The 21,176-nt window shown below is 41.5% G+C and overlaps 1 protein-coding gene across 9 annotated transcripts in view; it reads right to left on the bottom strand.

Annotated features, from left to right (window-relative positions):
• Window positions 1-5,926: 5,926 nt before the first annotated feature.
• EBF1 (EBF transcription factor 1) overlaps window positions 5,927-21,176 on the bottom strand; it is a 268,328-nt gene continuing 253,078 nt past the window's right edge. For 5 of the 9 annotated variants that reach the window (XM_064387562.1, XM_064387563.1, XM_064387564.1 and 2 more), the window contains exons 12-17: window positions 18,191-18,256; window positions 17,460-17,637; window positions 15,855-16,034; window positions 13,525-13,719; window positions 13,137-13,205; window positions 5,927-9,081 (exon numbers count right to left, since the gene is read on the bottom strand). In XM_064387562.1, the coding sequence (XP_064243632.1) occupies window positions 13,138-13,205; window positions 13,525-13,719; window positions 15,855-16,034; window positions 17,460-17,637; window positions 18,191-18,256 (687 nt within the window). In that variant the 3' untranslated portion in view covers window positions 5,927-9,081; window position 13,137. The remainder of the gene's footprint in view (window positions 9,082-13,136; window positions 13,206-13,524; window positions 13,720-15,854; window positions 16,035-17,459; window positions 17,638-18,190; window positions 18,257-21,176) is intronic. The other 4 variants (XM_064387566.1, XM_064387567.1, XM_064387568.1 and 1 more) reach the window with 1 other exon arrangement.

Genomic DNA, 21,176 nt, shown 5'->3' with positions numbered 1-21,176 from the left:
AGAGAGGGGAGGAGGGGAAGTAATTGCATTGTTCTGATGCTAACGAGGCACATCTATCTTGAAATAACTGATTAAAGCTGGTGTTGACACAGGCCTTTGCACAAAAAAAAGCTCAGAACAAGGTGTGCAGTGCTGGGTCCCAGTGGCAGCTCTGTGTTTTCTGCATGTGCTGTGCAAGTGGGATGTGGGAAGGGCCTTTCTGGGGGGATCTCATCCTGCTAAACCCTCTCTGGGCACCACAGGGACAGGCTGGCAGTGCAGGGGGACAGGAGCATGCAGGGTTCACGGGGCATGATGTGTGGCTGATAAATAGTTCCACAGCTGTGTGATTGCATAATGATAGCCACATTCATTCACCTGCCTATCAAAAGAGATGCATTAAAGTTTGAGCTCTCTTCCCCTGGGTCCATGGAGAGACATTTGAGTGTTAGCTTATAGTCTTTAACATTCCTCCTAGCAGTGGGCTAAGTGCAGTGGGGTTAAACAGAGTCCCTTTTGCTTAGTAACCCATTAGCTAATGGGTGTGTAAGCCCATCAATTTGCTGTTTATTCCCTAACCCCATTAGGGTACACCTGCTGTGCATAAAAAATACACCTGACAAATCAGAGTGATAGTTGAAATAAAATAAATATCAAGTGTTGTTATAGCTGATCCATAGTGTTTAAGGCAGAAAGGGCATAACAGTGATTTGTGATGGCAGAACAAAATAGCTCGTGCTGGCTCATGGTAGCTGGAGCAGGTTGATATAAATCCCCCTGCCATCACCTGTAGGCTCCAGAGCTCAGCTGCCTCTTTGCCCAGCCCCAGGGGCCCCTCCAGAGGGCTGCAGTTCACCTTCAAACACCATCTCCAAGCGCCTTCTGCAGAGCCACAGCGCTGCTAAGTGATAAATTAATTATTTGGGGGAGGGAGGGTGAGAGCTCACAGGCTGCTCTCCTGCGAAGGCAGCCAGAAGCTCCAAATCTGTCTCCAGTACCAGGCCATTTGTTTTGTCACTTCATAGGCTTTATTTATTTATTTATCTCGCAGCTCACCCTGTGATTAAAACTGTTGAAACAGCTGTTAGCTGGTAGCAACTTTCCTGTTGCTGTTTCCTGCCATCAGTCAGGGGCTGAGGCAGTGATGGGAGTGCCCTGGGCTGCCCCTCGGGGCCAGGGGCAGGAGCATTCCCAGCCAGCCCTGACCCCATCCCTGCAGGTCTGCTGCTGCCCCACTGCACAAGGAGAAACTCCAGCAATGAATGCTGCCAAAAAGTGTTACTGAAATGGAGATATTGCCAGAAAATGGATTAAAACTGGGCTTTTATTTTAAAAAAAAGAACACCATCACCACTGACTGGGGAGGCTGATGACAGTAAGATGAGCAAGGTGGCTCAAGGTGGTCAATCCAGTGTAGAAAACTCCCTGGGGAAATGAATGGGCTTCGAAGGAGCCAGGATTGGGCTCTATGGAGGGGAGCTGGGTGCCCTCTGCCAGCAGGGTGCTGAGCAGCCAGGCCAGGGAGGGCAGGTGGAGAACACACAGCCAGAGGATTATTAACATCTGGGATAGCAGAGAATGGAGAAGCCTTGCAATCTCTGTGATGGGGAAATGTGCCTAGAAAGCCTCTCAGGCTGAGGAAAGCTGAGAACCAGGTCTGGGCACACGGTGTAACCTCAGGTGTGCAGGGGGCTGTGACCACAAACTCTTCTGCTGTTGAAGAAAACAAATGCACAGGCTTTCTGCAACCCCTCAGGGCTGGCAGTGCTGCCTGAGCCAGGGCCACTCATGGCTGCTAAACCCACAGCTGGGCAAGCTGAAAAGCTCAGCTTGTAGTTAAAAACAAACAGAGGGTGAGTGAGAAAGAGAGACCAGGACACCCCAGCCCTGCAGTGGAGTCAGTGAATTGCTAAAAGTCTCAGTCTGTGTTAAGGTGATGGAGAGAGAGTTTTGGGTTGCCTGAACTCGATTGCAAGTGCTGCTGATGTGCCAAGGAGCAGTGATAAAATGAACAAAGCAAGTCATTGCTCTTGGCTTGCATTATCCACGGGCTTTGGCATTTTCCAGCTGAGTGCCTTCCTCTGCCTGCCTGGCCCACTGCTGCTCTTACTTTTACATCATGACTGTCGAGGAGTGTATCATTCATAACATCCCTATCACAGAGAGATTCCTTTTTAAATGCTTGGGGAGATGGAGGGCTACAAACCCTGGGAAATCAGCTATACCTAATATATTATGTAGAAGTTCTGTAATCATTATTGAACTAAAGTGCATTGAGTAAGTGGATAAAATCAGTCCCACTGTAGCATAAGTCTCCAGAGATCACAGATAAAAATGCCTCGCACTTAAGCAGAAAAAGGTAACAAAATATTTCCAGTCCCAGCAACAGCATTTTCCCCTCTATATAAATAGGGAACCCTCAGGAGGAGGCAATGATGCAGCAGAGGTTGAAGGCAAAGTTAATAGTGGTGAGATGGGGTGAGCAGTGTGAGCAGAGCTCCACGGAAAAGGGGCAGGAGGCAGAGCCCTCCCTGGCAGGGCTGACATGGGCAGGACCCTGCAAAGCTGGGGGGCACAGTGTGGGTCTGGAACAGAGTGGAAATGAAATTTTTATGCTCCCTTTTCCTCTAGACTCTGCAGAAAAGTCAAGTTTTATGACCAGGGTCACCTCAGGCCTTGCTTCCCATGGCTCTCAGAGTTTCCCACCTGAGCACAGGCAGGGGCACTTTTGTGCCTCCTGTGCAAGGTCTGCCCTGAGCTGCTGCCCCCCTACAGGGAGCCACAGAGGCATCCTCAGTGGTGAATTTATCCTGAGTTATCCTCAGCCAGATAACTGAGCCCTTGAGAGCTTGTACAGACCTACAGCATCATCAGTCCTTCCCTTTTTCATGCGCTTGGCCGAGAGCTGCCAGGCTGCAGTGAATCACCATGGTGAGGCTGTTGCAAACCTGCTTTAAATTTTTTTAAGGGCTCACAGTACAGGATACATTTTGACATGAATGAATGTGGGAAAATTAGGGATTCATGTTATTTAATGAAAAAAAGGGAATAACTTCATTCCCTTATACAAAGCAGAGTTAAGTTGGATGGTCCCATACAGAACAGAGTTTATTATGTGTTTCAGAGAAGTGTTAAAAAATCATCTAAATAATTTTTTTCATTGAGTACTTCATCTGTACATACACATTAGTGATAAAGTTTGAGCTTTTCATTGAAAATAAGGGGGAAAATATGTGTTAGGCCACTGTATTTGCTATTCCTGTTGTAGGCCCACATTTAAAAAGCCACCTAGAACTGCAGTCCCCCCTGTTAGGCTGTGACCTGGGTAGTCACTGGCATTCGTGCCCTGGAATTACTTTATTAAAGTTTTCCAAGCTCTTTCTCATGGCCTGCCAATCACGTTGGAGCAGTGCCATAAGCTCTGGTCTAGCTCTATCCTCAAGGGCACCACGGGGAGGAAGAGTGGAGAGGGCTGAGGAGCTGGAGCTATTACTTATTTATCTGAAGTATTGACCTCTGCTACTGAAATATCAGCATCAGATGCTGGGGAAAAGGGATGCCAGAGCCAGCACCTGCTGGGAAGGAGAGGAAAGAGAGATGTCAAATGGGACCCAAATAGTATTTATTTCATGGAGATAATGGTGGGACAGGCAGGAGGTGGCAGACAGGAAGGAGTGAGCACAACTGGTGGATGGACAAGGAGGTAGTGACCAGCTGACCAAGAGTCCCAAGGAACTCAGTGTCAGGTGCTCAGCACCTCTGAGATGTGACCTTATTTTATTTAGTGGGCTTTCTGTATTCACTGTTAGGATCTGCACATTTTTATTAGTGCAATGATAATTGTGGTTGTGAAGGAGAAGTGAGTAGCAAGTGAAGCTTCTGTAATGTTGCTGTGGATGGGGAATGTGGTTTCTGCTGAAGCACTTCCCAAAACTTCTGTGCTGTGGAACTGAAGGAGTTTGGAGCAAGAGCTGGGGGCCAGGGACTCTGTGGGAGGCTGCAGCCCATCTGTAGCACAATGTGAATATTTGTGAGAGGACTGGGGAGCAAGGGGCAGCAAACAGGAAGGAGCTCAGGAAATAAGTGAATAACATCAAACATGTCTTCAGCTGCCTCATGCCATGACAGAAGATACAGGGGCTAAGCAGAGTTACATAAATGATGTCACAACATGACTGTGGCAAGAGCCTAGAGAAACTCTAAAGGGATAAGCAGACACACAGACAAGGCCAGGAAACTAACAGCAAAGGCAACTCATCTTGCCAAGGTTTCTTTAATAAAAAATTAGAGACATGCCCACACAGAATTACAGCCAGTCCCACTGCCAGGGCAGACCATTCAGTCAAAATGACTTTTAGAGTGGCTAAACAATGAAAGAAGCCACTAGGGCAGGGGGTGGCAGGGAGGCAATCATTACACACCTGATGTCACCTTCCCTGTGTGATGACAGATGACAGTCCCCTCCCTCTGGGCTCAGGACCCACCCTGGGGCACACGGCTCACTCAGCCACACCTGGATGTGCATCCTGCCCCTGCTCCTCGTGCTCTGGGTTTCAGAGGGCTTTCTTCTGGCACCAGAACCTCCATCACAGTACTGTCCCCCAGCTGAGCTCACTTTGGACTGTCAGACAGCACTGGGGCTGCCCAGCAGACTCCTCAGCTTAGCTCAGCTGCCTCCTGCCATCCTTACTCCCCTTTCTAGTGAAATGTGACTCAGTTTAAATTTCAAACAAATCCATTGTCTCTGGGTCCAAAAGGCTGAAGCAGAGCTCTTGTTCTGCTGCATTATTACAGGTTATACTACATCCTGAATTTAATCCCTCAGCCTGCTTTTCAGATAGACTGACCCAACATCTTTTCAGAGAGCTGAGCACTCACAGAGCCCTCAGCTGCAGTGAGAGCTGCCAATATTCACACCATTTGAAAGAGAACCAGGAGAATTATCTCAGACAGAAAAAACAGATCTCTTGTGCTGACAGTATAAACACATTTGGGGTCTGACTTTGCCAACATCTCTCCTTTCTCTAACAACTACTGGAGTGGATTTGCTCACATTTAAGAGATACCCAACACTTCATATTGCAAGAAGCCACTTCCAGCTGCTTCTGCTTTAGCAACTTCATTACTTCATTTGTTTAAAGTTTTAATTTAAAGTTTTTTAAAGTTTTAATTTAACGTTTTTTTAAGTTTTAATTTAAACTGAAATACCCAACACTCCTATTCCTTCCTGGGAGCCTTGCATTAGGTCTGGTGCTTTCTCTGTATGACAGAGAAATTAAATGCCAGCGTCAGCCCTTCGTATGCCAGAGGTAAAGTTCCTCCTCTCAGAGGGGAACAGAGTGAAACAGAATGCCTGGAACCAATCTAGCAGCTGATGGATTTGTCATTTAGGAAGGGCAGAAGAATGGAAACCCTTTGTAGGAGCCTCCTTCATGGTCAAGGAGCTCAGCACAGGCAGAGGCAGTTCCTGGAGCTGCCCTTGAGCAACACCTGGACGTGCTGCCACTGACTGAAATCATACCCAGATAAAAACTCCCAACTCCCTGGGTCTCTGGCACAGGGTAGGATGTGCCTGGTGCTGCATGATCACTGTGTTTAGAGACAGCTCTTGCAACTGAGCACCTAAAGCTAAGTATGCCCCTGAAATCCACTAGAAAAAATATGTTGGTCCTACGGGCAAACAATACTGTGAAACAATGGAAATAATAAGATTAACAGGATGAACATTCAGCATTCTGAGTGAGGATCCTTTGAAGTCCATTAGAGACAGAGGGAAAGGCATTTCAGTGCACCAGCATTCACCACGTTTCACTGTGTAATTCCATGAAATTCTGTCTCTCCTTAATTTCAGAAAGACAATTCAGTAGCCTCTGGCTTCTATAGTCTTTCTTTTTCTCATCTACTGACTAGCAGAGGCAGAAAAATAAACACACAACTAGGAGCTGTATTCACAGACAGGAAGTAACTTTAATTAAATATTGTGAAAGTTGAAAAGTTTTTACAGCTTGAATTTCTGCAAAAAAATTATAACAATCTCTACAGTAGTTAGTTTCTCTAACAATAGAACTGTACAGTGTGTGTGTCTATTCAAAAAGATTTAGATAAGAAGGTGAAAGGTTAGTAGTTTCAGAGATGACTTCATTTTAGCTGCATCCTAGTACAACTGTGAGGAAATAGGCATTACTTTATGCAATCCAGTCATTGTGAAGCTTCACCTTGTTAAAACTGAAATCTGAATGTTTCCACTTAAAGCCATATTCTGTAAACAGCTGCATCTTTTACTTTGTAAAAGACAAAGGGTGGTGCAGGGGAGATTTTTGACAAATTCCCATTCATCAGATCACGACAAATAGCTGCAAAAGAATGGAATTAAGCACATTGTCAAAGGCTCTTTGGACACTGGAGTAGAGAATACAAATGTGGCTGAAGTGGTGTCAGAACTGCTAGGACTGAGTGGAGCTCTACAAGAGTAATCGACGGTGTCACTGGACAAAATATGGCTTTAAATTTGATTACATTGTCGTGCTGTTGCTTATTATGTGAATTAGAATAATTGCTTGGAATACAGAGAAGCAATAAACTGATGTCTCTCACATTTTTTCCAGTTTTCTCTTCTTTTATTTTCTCGCCATCAAAAAAAAAAAAAAATCCTGTTTTTCTTTCCCTTCCCCCCAAAGATCACACTGTGACATTCTAGTGAAAACCATTGCAAAATTCATACAGGAAGCATGCACAGTTGCAGCATCGTTGTAAATGATTTCTTGCTCGACTAGAAAAAAGTTATATTGTTTTAAGGTAACAAAACAGTTCTTTTGTGCTTTTCAATTCCTTTTTTTTTTCTTAGAATGTTAGTGATGATTGACAGTTCTGGTGCACAGTACAATGTACAAGTGAAATGAATATGATTTGCATTGTTAAGGCATCCAATCTGCTGGTTTATATTTATGTGAAAGACAGAGAAATATACAAGCAGACTTAAGAAAGAAAGTATTTTCATTGAGTTCTATGAAGTTTCTCCCCATATTTAATGCACAAAAATGCGTCACTCCAAAGAGGAGAAATCCCATGCATATTAATAGAGTAAAACAGCATTAGTTTTTGTTAAGCCTCAAAAGCAAAGGATACATTTTTTTTTAAATCTACATAACTAAATGCTACAAGAATAATATGCTACTTTTTGCCATATATTGGAAAAAACTTCTTAACTTACAAATAATACAAAAATAGACAATGGCTTTTGGGTGGAAATTAAAAAAAAAAATGGAAGCATGGTTTTAAACAATACTAAAAAAAACAACCCTATAAATGAAATGTATTAAAATCACATTTAAACAGCTAATACAACGGTGAATGACCAAACAAATCAGCACTTTTCACATAGCAAACATACACAATAAAATAAACTTGTAGGGGACAAAAAGCAATGTACAAATTCCAAAGATAAATACATTATTTATATGGATATTTTACAAAATCCCCCGTAAAACAAACAAACAAAAAACAGAAACAAAAAGCTTTTTTTTTCTTTAATTAATTTGCAAGTATGTGCAAGCTAAAGGTAGTGAGCTCTTTTTGCAAAATATGCAGTAAAATTCTTTTTTTTTCTTTTTTTGTGATATTGAAAAACTGTCTTAAGACATTAAAATGTATAAATAGAACAACAACTTTGGCAAAAAATCACAAAAAATCTACAGTATTTATAACTACATACAAAACACAACAGCAAAGAAAAATATCAGGTAATGCATCTTCAGAGCTTTGCTGCCTCTTTGACTAATAATTCTTAAGAACACTTCCCAGATAATGATAGCAAAATCTTTTGTGGTGAAACAGAAGCGATGGTTTTGATTAGAAAGCCCCAGCCCAAACTCAGAAGCAGTTCCCTGTCCTGGAGAGAGCGGGGTACAAACCGGGAGGGTCGACTGATACAGGAACGGCGCCAGTGGGAGCTGGGCCAGCAGGGATTTGGGGTGGGGAGGGTGAAACCCCCCTGAGGCTGAGCCCACCCTGCCCCAGCAGCACCAGGGGGAGGGGGAACATGCTGGAGCCCCCCAGGGATGGCCCCAAAGCCGCAGGGCAGAGCCCAGGTGAGGCTGTGCTCAGGGAAGGGAGCGTCTGGAGGCGCTGAGATTTCACCCCAAAAGAGAGGGGTCCGTGCTCTCCCCTTCCATTGCATCTGCAGGCACTGGGTTTGCACTGCCAGAGGAAATATTTTTGATATTTCCACCCTTCCCTTCCCTCCCCTTCCACCAGCTTTTTGCCAAGAAAAGTTGGACCTTAAGGTCCCCTTCCAACCTGGTGTTCTGGGACGAACTTTTCCCATTGTGGTATTTACACAATTTTCCAGCCTGATATTAAAGACAGAGGTTGTTAATTCCACCCCTCACCCCACCCTCATAATCCAAGAATATCAGCTTTTTAGGGAGTGATATCTGTTTAATCAGAACATTAAAAATGCTTCATATCAGCAAGTCACCACTGGTTAAGCAACATATATGAGCCGACCCTTAATTAAATGGCCATAATTCTTCTATGAAAAACTAACTGGCACTTCTATTCTGTCCCATACAGGCTTGTATGTAAATGACACCACTTTATTCTTCTTTACACAGCTTAAAAAAAAAAATTCATAAATTAAAAATGTGGAGTTCCATCTCTAGTGTCCCTTGTGTAATTGTATGATTTATAAAAGACAAATGGTGTTGAGTTAAATCAAGCCTTAAAAAAAACCCACAAGAAACCAGAAGGAAATAAAAGCAAGCCCCCACCCCCCAACAACAACAAAAAAAAAGTGGATTTTTTTATCAACATACAATAAATATATCTCCCAGGTATTTGGGATGGACAACTCGAATCAACACCTTGCAATTGTGGATTGTTAATTTCAGTATTTGCAAGGATGGTGATTTTTGTTTTGTTTAAAAATCTGCAGTTATTGTAAGATCCTTCTTTATTTCTTTTTTATTTTTAAAAAGGCCTGAGTTAAAAGTTCCACTCTGGGACTTGTATCAGATTCTCTCTGAAGCAGAATTCAACCTCTTCATTAATAAAATTCTTCAAGGCAATTCTTTCACATGGGGGGAACAATCATGCCAGATATAGCTGTTGGAAAGAAAGGGAGGGGGGAGAGAGAGGGAGAGAGAGAGGGAAAAAGTTAATTTTCTGCATTATTAAGCAACTTTTAAAATTCTCAGAGCTTTAGACATTTACTAGCAATGTAGTCAGATGTACTTTGAGTTAAATTTATATATATCACTCATAAGAGACATCTATGTACACAAGAATCAGGAGAAGTTTCCTTTTGACTGGAAAATGATTCAAATTGCAAGTGACTTTGCTGAAATTACTGATTTTCTTGCAGAAAAAGTGTCCTTCAATATCAGTGTGAGACCCCAACATATTTTTCTGCTTTAAGTTACAAAATCCCCAAATGCTGAGGAAGATTTGGCTCGACCCAGCCATTGCCACACATTCTGTAACTCTTTTAAAAGCAAAGCAAATTTGGGGCCAAAGGAATTTGCCCCAAATTAGGGGAAACAGCTGGAGTCCCCCTGGCATGGCCCTGCAGGGTGTCCCCTCAGTGGCTCAGGGTCATTCCCCTGTGCCAGTCCTCCCAAAGGCCAGTGCTCAGCCCTGGGACTCAGGTTTGCATTTCCAGGAGCTCAGAAAAGGACTTAAACTCTCAAATCCAGTTTTGAAATGGAAATATGTGCTTGACTCCTGGGTTAGCAGGCCAGCATCTTTCTGATTCCACTTGTAGCAGACACCACCAACTACATCAGGTGAGTCATAGGTGAATGTTAATTCAGGATGTTTTCTCTTTTGCTGGCTAAGTTGAATCATCAGCATTTCTTTTATTATGATTCCTACCTCATTTTCTATGAGACCAGCACCTCTCTTAGCAGACAGACATTTATGAAAATTCAACAGGGACAGTTTTGCACATAAGCTGACCTCCAGCTCGATCTCTCTCTATTGCAGGGTCTCAGATCAGATATTCTGAGTGTCCCAGTGACACACACTGAGCAGGCACATCATTACAGGGGGTAGTCATGGAAGTTTATGATGGAAACTGTAAAAACAACGTGTCTCTAAAATGCCAGTTGTACAGTTATTTGCCAAAAGGTAGAAAACAGATTCTCCTTCAGGTTGGCAGCACTTTCCAGGCACATGATTTAAATGCTGCCTGCCATTCCAGACATCTGGACATGTAATTTCTTAAGGAAGGACTCAACCCTGTGACTGGTGCTGATTCACTGTGCTTTAATTACAGCTGCAATTATTTGATAAGAACAGAGCCAAAGTAAAAGACTCACAGATTTGGGGTTGGAGGGGGAGAGGAGGGAAATGTTTTCTCCACAAACACCACCATATGTGCAAGAATTACAAGTCTAATCAGCAAGGGGAGAACAGCTCGAGTAAACTGCACTGATTAAATGAAATAAAATGAGGGGAGAAGGGGAGAATGCAAAACACATCCAACATGTTTGCAACAGGCCACCCTCAGAGGTGGCACAGAGCAACAGCACCTCAATTATTGGAATTCATCCTGTGGAATCACTGCCCTGGTTGTGTCCCCCCACATGAGGGTTCTTCAGGGAGTTAAGAGGGAGGATAAAAGGAATAGAAATGTGAGTTAAGTTGCTGTAAGTCCTACTGGAAGACACTTAGGTGAGAAGCATAGAGGACTCTTTAGGACAAGGTGTTGCTTTCCTTTAGAAAAGTATATTTTCTTCAGAAATTGTCACGATACTATTCCAACACTCATTCTGAAAGATTCATCAGAAGCAAATCAATTTCACCAATAAGAATAGTCTCTTGAGACAGGACAGCTGTCTACCCTGGGTAGGAGCCCAAAAAAGGTGAGATAATTGCAATTTCTCCCTTCATGATTTAGACATTTCCCTGTGGTTACAGATCAGCCTTTTGCTGTTGGAAACAAATGGCACAGAGGCAGATCTTAGCTCCTTTTTTCAAAGCATCATTGTTTTTGAAGAGCTCTGAAATTCTGAATTAAATTACAAGGCAAATGATATCTTTTCTGCCTAAAAGCTTTGATATTTCCATTCTTTCCAAGTCTTCATTTAGATCACTCCACTTTTATTCCATAAGTGCTACATCTAGTCATGCAAATTCTCTCAGCTGTAGCCTGTTATTGATCCTGAAAACAGAGATATCAGTGGGAAACAGTGTAGGTATGAGACCACACCACCTCAAAAAGGGAGGGCAGAGAAGAGAAAAGCTAACACCAATGGCCTTTATTTCTTCTGTCATATACTAATTTGTATTTGCTGCCAGCAAATTACAGAAATAATGTATTTGGGGTTTTACAAAATTGCATGGCAAAGAGAACAACAGATAAGCCTGGCTGCTGTTTTAGTGAGTTCTGCTGATATCTAAGCTACATAAGGAAAGCTTGATTGCTTTCTGATGTATCCAGAAGCCCAAGAGAGATAAGACAGCCTCCTTATACATGGTTGTTTATTTAAGCATTAAGGCACAACAGGCAGTGCATCTCTGAGTGATTATTACAAGCCTCAGGTGGTGTCAGGAGGCTCTGGACCAAAGGCTCTGTGTCTTTAACTCCCCAAGAAGTTCAGGGATGACCTAGAAATGAACCATCTCTTGGTGTCTCATTCCCATTATGAAAACTGAATTGCTAAACAAAAATTAGGGGATATTCCCAGATCTCTGTGGTTTCTGGGCATTGCAGAAGTGGAGGTGACATAACGAGGAGGAATCAGACAGCTCCAGTTGTGTCCCATGTTCCTGGCCCCTTCCATAATTGCTTTTCATAACTGGTTACATGGAATCTGAGAATTCTGTGTCTTGTGAAAGGAGAAACAGTGCCTGGAAAAGCTTTCTCCTGTTACTTGTTTTTAATCTTCATCCACAACAAGATGGGACAAGGTGAAGAGAGGAAAAAAAAAACATTAACATGCTCAAAAGCTTTTTTTAAAGGGTTTTTTAGGGTTTTTTTTTTTTTATTTCAGATAGGAAATATTATTAGCTGTTCCTTTTAAAACTTGAAGCATGTCAGCACTGCCAATTCTTTTAAATGTTCAAAACCAAATCTCCTAAATGCTGCAGTTTACCTGAAAATTTCGTTTTGTCTTATTCCTGACATAATTTGTATTTCTAACAAAGTCCTAACTGAAGGTACCTAAGATCTGCTTACTAGTTCTGAGTAAATTTACGGTTTCTGCACAGTTTTTCTCTGTGCGTGTGCACCTTGAAGGACTCCTCCTCCCAGTTTACCAGTGTAACATGCAGTGAGGACAATGCTTTCCTTCAGGCACAATAGATCTGAGCTTTTATGAATGAATTCCTTCCATTCTACTTGCATATAGATTTTTTTTTTTGGCTGCTAATGGTGCTATCAGCATTTTGTCTTCAAGCCCAGTGTTTGTGAGGCTGAGCAACACGTGGAGTTTGTGCAGCCATCCTGCTCTGCACACCTCCTTCTGAACCTGGCTTAAAAAATGGATTTTATTCCCCACTCGATGCCCTTTGGATAATTTGCACAGACTCATGGAAAGGGAACAAATCTCAGGTCTGGAGGAAGCACAATGCACACCGTGGAATACTTCCCACCTCTGGCAGCTGGAGGCAGCTGCTGCATCTGCTTAAGGAAGCCCCTGGATCTAAGCAAGCATGAAAATGCCTCTCTCAGCACAGGGATGTGCAGTGAGGGAAGTTTAGGCACAGTGCTGTAAAACAGACTCAGCCAAACAATGAGATGGGCAGTGCTGGGCTTTGCAGCACCCTCAGTTTGACAAGATTTTGTCTGTCACTGCCTCGCCTGCATCAGCCCTTCAAACGGATTTAGATACTAATGCTGGAGAACTTGTAATGACAGGGGAAGGGATGCAGAAAAGGAGCAGCCCCTTGATACCAGCAGTTCAATAGGCTTTCCAAAAGGCCCTGTGCCTTTTCTGGAATTAATTGGCACAGGAGTACATTAATCAGTGGAAAGTAATGTTTGCCCTGGTGTGAGTTAAAGTGGAAAACACTGCTGTTAGTTTGTAATGCATCTCCCATTTATGACAGGGAAGGTTTGTGCCAAGCTCTGTAACGCTCTATTTGCTCTCAGTAGGATTTCTGCACAAGTGTACTATGACAAAGGACAAAAAGGAAGGGAAGATTGAGTGACGTACTTCAGGAGAAGGCCAGCCCCTGGAGAGACCCTGCAGTGGAGTACTTGCTAGAGTCCACAAAAGACTGGTCTGATAAAGGACGACAACAGGGAATAAGAGAGGAAAGAAAGAAAAAGGACGGTATTAGTAAGCTGAAATATTACTTGTGTTTATCAAAACAGTAGGTCCGTGCTCTAAAAGACACAGCCTCTCAATTCAGCAGCGTTAGCTGGGTTAGAGATTGGGTGTTGCCAAACCCCTGCAGGCTACAAGGTGGGCTGGGGATGGGGCCAGTTACTCCCTACAGGAGGAAACTTTAGGACAGAGCCCACCAGGGATCCCCCATTGCCTCGGCTCCCCTGGGGCAGCTGGGAGGCAGGCAGCTCCTGTGCAGCTGGGTTCCACCTACCTTGCAGGCTATTGCCATTGGTGCTGGTGCAGGTGGGAGGGGGGGAGGTTTGGGGTCTCACGACGGGCGCGAACGCACTCTTCTGTTTCACCGCTGAGACCATGTTGGCTGGTGAGAAGGAGAAAATCCCAGAGGAGCTGCTACAGTTGGAGGGGAGGCTCGTGGAGGAGGCCATCGTCGGACTTGATGGCACAACTGCAGGGAAGAAAGACCCCCAGAAAGGCATTCCTTAGTACTCAATAATAATAGGTTGCACAAACAAGAGAATTCTCAGTCCTGAATGCTCTCGATTTTTTTAGGGCTGAACTGAGTGTACAAAATGCAAATGTGCTATGTGGGAAGTTCAATCTTTAAACACAGATATCCTTAAACCATTATTTTACTATAAAGTACAACAAATATCTTTGGTTCATGTATTTACCATCAAGCTTTTAAACAAATTTCTTTTCATGAAAATAAAGCTAACTACTTTAATATTCAGAAGGCACTACTGGTTTCTCCTCTTATCCAACAACAACAACAAAAAAAAGGACCCAAAGTGACATCCCATATTTCCATCCTTTGTCCTGTTTAGAAACCGCTTAGATACACAAGTGGGCTGTGAATAATTACATATTATAGAGTAAAATTCTGATCATCTGGGCTTTGAATTATTATTTTATTTGCATTTATGTAGATAAAAATCACCCTATTTAAGTTCTTATTTGAGAATCTGATATCATATTTGTTAACACTGAGGAAATCAATTAATGGAAATTAAATGTTCAAAGTTTCACAGTCTGACAGATACAATCTTAGTCTGAAGTCACTCTGTGTCTGGAAGTACTTGCTAAGGGAGAGCAATCAAAGCACCTAAATTGAATTGCTACTATACAGCAATTAGTTTATTGATTTAATTAAGAATGCCACCTTTTAATTTTCAGGTCATGATTGAAGCATTTTCTGATTCAATGGATTAGACATTAGCAGAATGACAGATCAACCAAGAAAACCTCCCAAAATATAAATAGAATAGAGATCCAGGGCTAGGAAGTGAAGTGCTATTCTAAAGAGGGCTCCGTTCATAAATATGAAATAATACACTGCCACAGTATTTTAAATGCATTACTGGCATCTGCTTCCAAAAGGAGATGTCTCATCAATCATGTTATATTATGAATTCAGAGTGTGCAGATTCTGTGACAGTAAATCCAACTTAATAAGTAAGGTACTTTGTAACATTACATGTTACATTATTATTAGAGTACAAAAATAATCACTGGTTAGCAATTCCCAGGTTATAAGTACTAGTTATGTGGGTAAATAATTTGTTCTAAATTTGCAGCAGAGAAGAAGCCTTGGAGTTAATTGTTTTATTCAGAGTTCCTATCCTCTTTTTTATTCTGATGCAAATCAAAATATTTCATTGCTGCTGTTACACCATTAACTTCAGATTTGCTGTGTAAACCTTGGTACCTTCAGCAGTCAGTTTGTCCTGTCCATGCTATAAATCTGTTTATATGTCCAGACCTTCCATCCTGATTCTGCTGTCAGCTTCCTACAGATGTCAGTGGAATCCTTTATGCCTCATGAGCAATGTCAGAGGAATTGGGCAGGTTCTGCTCATTCAATTTCTCATGTGACCAGGGACTACTGAGCTCAGCTGCAGAAGAGCTTCACTTTACCAATAGAAATGTATTTATATTTAAACAGCTTACTAAACCTTTAATATCAAAATGCAGAAAGTTAGTCCTGCACATAAATATTTCCATGACTGGGACTGTAGACCATAAGCTCTTCACGCCATGGGATGTATGATTTGTATGACTCACATTTTTGTGGCATTCACTGTACTGACACTAAAACACAAAATCTTAGAGGCTTTGTCACATTTTACTGACTCAGTGAAGTCAAAGTAACATTACTTTAAAAGCAAGTGGAATATAAACAATCAAGCTGAGGCCCAGTAGTAATTCATAATCTTTATAAAGGTTATAAACATATTATTTGCTCAGAAGCTGAGGATAGTGTTTCTTTTTAGAGTGTAAGGTATGTTAAGAAACTATCAGACTAAATAATGAGAGATTACTCTTTGTAAGCTCTTTTAAGCCTCCCAAATAAAAAAAATAATAATAATAATTAATAATAGTAATATGAAAACACAGAGGAGAATTTCTGGCAACACTAAGGTCTTCAAAATGGATCAAAGATCAGTGCCTTGAAAAGTAGAGAAAAAAATAAGTTCTATTTCAAGTGCTCAAAATAGAAAATAAATATTGAGCATCAGAGAAAATCTACTGCCCCCTTCTAATGAAAATGTGCAAAATAGAGAAAAGACATAAAATACTCACTGGCATAGGGAGAATTGGCAGCAGATCCATTCAGGAAGGTTGGAGATCCGCCTAAATTTGACATTCCAGCATTGCCATAGCCATTCATGCTTGTTGTGACAGAGTTGTAGTTTGTCTGCTGCGGGGTGGTGCTTGGCACGTAGCCATGAGGTGACACACTGCTGGAGTTGCGAGTGAAACCTTGTGTGGGGAGGGAACACAGGCAGAAATTGGAGTTAGCCCCACAACAGCTTCCTGCACAAACCAAGGGGGAGCTCAGTCCAGCCAGGGAGGGCAAGGACTGACCCCCAGCACCACCAGGTACCCAAACTGGGAGCACTCCCTGCCCAGGTCGCTGCTGGAGCCTGCAGAGCTCCCCGGGCAAGCCAGGGATGCCCTGGAGCAAAGATCAGCTCGGGGTGTTGGAGGAACACTCGCTCTGAAAGGGCTGCTTGTCGGAAATGGAGAAACATGACCTACATTTTCAGAGTCAGGAGTCCAGACCCACTCAAGGTATGTTAAAAGCACCTGATTGTTGCTAACTCTTTTCTGATGTCACTCTCATTTAACACACCTCAGATGCTCACTGCACACTTCAGGAAATGGAGTGTATTTCTCCAGCTTGTGGGATATCCTTTGTCTTTTTGTCTTGGTCTCATCATTATGTTGGTGGGAAATGAGCATCACATTTGACAGCAAGTTAAAATTTGAATCTCTGCCTAATTCTGGAAATGACATTTTAAGAAACTCATATCCAAATGTTCACAAGGGAAGATTTTTTTTCTAGAAGCCACAGAAATACAAAATATGCATCTCTACTCCTAGAAGAAAAATTGCCAATTTTTTTTCCTAACACACAGCATAAAATATTTAAATCTAAAAATAATTTTGTATTTTTTTATTGTAATGCAAAAAAATTTGTTTCTGCTCTTCTAGAAGGAGCCTCATCCTAACATATTTAATTTTCAAATGTATTTTTAAGTTGGATAATATATAGAGCTGAGCAAAGAAGAGGGCAAAAGGCAAAGGGCTTCTACAAAAATGTTCTTCACCTATTTTTTATTTGTAACTTTTATTTTAAACCAATACTGATTTTATACAAAGTGAAAAACACTTTATTTTAAAAATTGGAAAAACTCTGAAAATGTATTTTTAAATATTTGTATGCTTTGCTAGTTGTAAAATTTATGGAAGTCTCAAACTGAAAAAAACACAGTTCCAATACTCTATCTCTTGCAAAACAAGCCAAATTAAATAGATAAACATTCAAGGGATAACTTCATGTTATAAAGAAGTACTACACAAGGCCCAGACTGAGAGATTATCCATACTCAGGAAAATATATAAGCAGTACTTAACATTAAGTACATGCTAGAAGCTGATTAAAATTAGTGGGATTTAAACACAAATGCAAGTGCTACTCTGGGCAGAATGGAAAGCCATTTAGAGACATGCAGAAGTGCTTTTCCCGTTAGGGCAGCCCCATCCTGTGCCATTCCAAGGGCCTGGCATGGACTGCCCAGCCCTGCTCCCAGTCCTGAGCCCCCCTCTGACGCTGCCCTGCCCGTCCCCCTGACTTCTCTCAGAAAAGATCCACAGGGAGAGGAAGGTGAGGCTTCTGCTGACCCTGGTTGGTGGCTTGGGAGGCTTCAGAGACATTGACGGCGAGCTGGCCGCTGAAGGAATTCACCCCCATCATTCCCGCGTGGACGGAGGTGTTGGCGAGGGCGGGGAGCTGGTTGTGGTTGCGGGGGACGCTGTAGAGCGCTTCAGCAATGTCTGCAGCTCTTTTCAGGATTATCTCCTGCAGCATAAGGACAAAAAACATGGAAGAGTTACCAAAGAGACTCTGACAAATGTCTTCTTACAGACTCAAATGAAACATTTCCCTGTCCAGAGGCTAAAAGGAGATGCTTTTCTTTCTAAACCAGCTGGCTGACAGAGAGCTCATGCTTACGGGATCTCCCTGTTAAATCCTGACGTCTGTGGTAAGAGAGTTGGAAGTCTCAGTCCCAGTGGTCACACTTTGTACAAAAAAGACCAACTGGCAGGATGGAGCCTGGACTTGCTCCACCTTAGAGCTCTCTTTAGGGGAAGAGGGAGAAGTTACTGGTGGCAATGCATAATGTACAACATTGCTCATATTATACAGGATCTGGTGAAAGTGGGCAGATGCCTCCATGGTGTTTTTACAAACACTAAATTCACACCCTTTAAAAAAGAAAACAAGCAAACTAAACCCCACTCCAGCTATGGCATCACCCTGTACATTTATTCTTGTCTCCCTTTAGCCCTGATCTATCTATACATCTAAGAAATAGCCGTGATATAGAATTGCTGAAGTAGAATGCATTTACCTGGTTATTATGTGGCATACCATAGAGTGCTTCTACTAAATCAGCAGCCCTCTTAAGTATTACTTCCTGTCAATATAAAAACAGAAGCATTCTGCTGAGTTCAATAAACTCCTTGTGGGGAAAACAAATATTCTCTTCTATTAGGTGCACCGTGTTTTGTAGTGGATTTTTTTTTCTTTTTTTCCTCCCAACAGGTAAACCTTAATTGTAACAACTCTCAGCAACCACTGAATGGTGTTAAATCACTGGTTCATCCTATTCACACACACGCTTAATCAAGTCAAAAGGTGAGAATCATTGGTGCTGCAAAATAAAATACATCACTCAATTGTCTCTACCATCTGCACTATAAACCACTCATGGGTTTATTGCAGAATACAATCCCGAGGTCATTTACTAGATTACTGCAATCAATGTCATTCAGAGAATGTTATGAATCCCTTCAATGTGTTTATTTTATTCTTAATTGCATGCTGCAGGAATGGTGACCTTAGCCAGCAGGCCACATTCAGAAGATACCCAATCAGTGCTGTGCTACTGTAATGTAACCCTTTGGCTTCTCCACTTCGTGTCCTGGTACCAGGGGTCAGGGCAGGATCCACATGCATGGAATGATGCCCAAGAGGAAAACACAGGCAGTGTGTGAGAGAACAGCCCAGGACCATGCAGTGTTTCCTGGAAATATTCCTTGCATGGACAGCAGACTTTAAAACAGTCTGAGATTCAGTTCTCCATTTTGGGCAATTGTTTTTTCCTCCATTTTCTTATTTGCTCCTTTTCATTTAATATCTCTTGGAGTATTTTCTACTGGTATTCAAGTAACAATATCATTTCCTGTGTTCTTATATTTTACAGCATCCTAATTATAATCCTGATAGAAAATCTAAAAATGCATTGCAGAATTAACCCAGAAGAATTTTTTTCCCTTATTATTTCATGGCATCTTTCAAAGCAGATTCCCAAAAGCCCGATCAAAACCGGTCAAGAACATCCTTTGAGTAAAACAATGTATTTTTGTAGTTCCCAGCCCTTAAGTACTGCTCTAATATTCTAACATGATGCTATTCACCATGGCATATTTCTGCAAGCAGCTTACAAAAATAGCACCAGTTCTAAGCATTTTGCAGTTTTCTACAAAGTTCAACTTTTAAACTTAAAATATTTTACACAATAGCCATATTTTATACCAAAAAGAAACAGTAATGCTCAATTTTCATATACTGTAGACTCTGATCAGAAAATAGAGATATAATTGCGTTCATTTTGCTGTCACCATAACCTCTTCAAAAATCCTTGAACAACTCTTCAAATGACAAGCTTTTAGATGCATATTAGCATTTTTTTCAATTTTAAATTCTCTATAATATAACATAAAATAGTTGTCATACTGCAGTAACTACTTATGACATATATAATGTCCTAAATTCAAAAATGAGATGGAGGATTTTTGTTCTCCCAGTAAACATTTAGGTTTGCCTTTTGCTGCACACACCCCTGTCTCAGAACACACATTTAAATTATTTTCCACATATGAAGTGAGATGTAATACATAATTGATGGATTTTTAAATCACTACACATGAAACAGATTCTGAGGAGTTAAGTTGCTACAGCCTTTTTCTGTTGGTGGGTTTTGTTTGTTTCATTTATTTGCTTGATTTTAAGATTAGGGTTGGTTTTTTGCTGCAATTGTTGGTTTGGGGTGGTTTATTCTTGTTTTTTTGACCACAGCAGTGAGCAGTATAATCACGGACAGACAGACACAAACAGCATCCAGGTACAAACAATCCTCATTCTTCACAACACTGAGGTGCCCTTTTTGCCTCATACTGAAGATACAAACTAGAGAAGAACAGAGACATTACTGAAAAAATGTTCTCTTTTTTCAGTCCATGATTTTAGATAGAAAATTACTGCACAGGTGTTTGACTTTGCAAATCAGGATTTATTTCACTTCAGTAGAAATTGTTTGCAGTACATATTTCACTGATGGAAAATTAGAATGTGATACAGAGGCCGCAAACTGCTTTGGTATATTGTTAGCCTAAGCTGTCATTATGCCAAATTACTAAAAAAAAGAAAGTTTAAATAGTCATTTCTGCTCTACCTGACTAATCATAGTTATTTATATAATGCTGAGCTAAAAACCTTAGAGTGCATCTAAAAGGAGATTGAAAACCGTGTTAAAAAATGAGGTAATTACACAGAATCTTACAGCTGCTCTCCCTCATATCAAATATATTTCAGTTCTTAAACACTGGAAGTTCTTTGATGCCATATCATACTGCATGTAAATAAAACTAATTGTCATGATGGTTTATTGAAACATTCTTGACAAGCAGCATTCAATTTTCTCTAGCTAGTCAATGATTATATTTTTTCCCAACATTTTCAGAGTCTGTAAATTTGAGTTTCATACTTTCTCTAACAATATTTTCACACAAGAAAAGCATTTCTTGTTTATGACATTTTCAGATCATACAAAGTAGATGTTACAGAAAAACCCTCCTATATAAAATAGTGGTATCTTCTATTCCAGAGCTGATGGTACTTTTTATAGACACAAACCAGCTTTAAAAACACACAACAAAATTCTGCTAAAGACAGGCTCAAGATATTAACTTCTTGTTTTCTGAATGCATCTTAAACCTTTTGCAGCTCTGCCTAAATTGCAATAGAAGCTGCTCCACATACAAAGGAGCCCCCGAAGTCCTCTATGAGTTAGAGCAGCAGACCTTGCAAGGTGCTTGGATTGCGGTGACCAGAAAATTGTTCTCACCTCCGTGTCATTACGCTCACAGTGAAGCAGCCCCCGAGCATGTTTGTGTTCGGGATCTAATATATTGCCTTTCAATCAGAGCTGAGAGCCACTGAACACATAGACAGAACATGACGAGCAGGTCAGGAAAGCAATAAAGATTTTACAGAGCTGTCCAAGGTGCTAAATTTACTCAATAATGGGTTTGGCACCATAGTGTTAACCTCTC

Source organism: Passer domesticus, chromosome 13 (genome assembly GCF_036417665.1).
Source record: "Passer domesticus isolate bPasDom1 chromosome 13, bPasDom1.hap1, whole genome shotgun sequence".
Classification (NCBI taxonomy): domain Eukaryota; kingdom Metazoa; phylum Chordata; class Aves; order Passeriformes; family Passeridae; genus Passer; species Passer domesticus.
The sequence above is the reverse complement of the archived record's forward strand: the minus strand, read 5'-3'. Positions and strand labels throughout refer to the sequence as shown.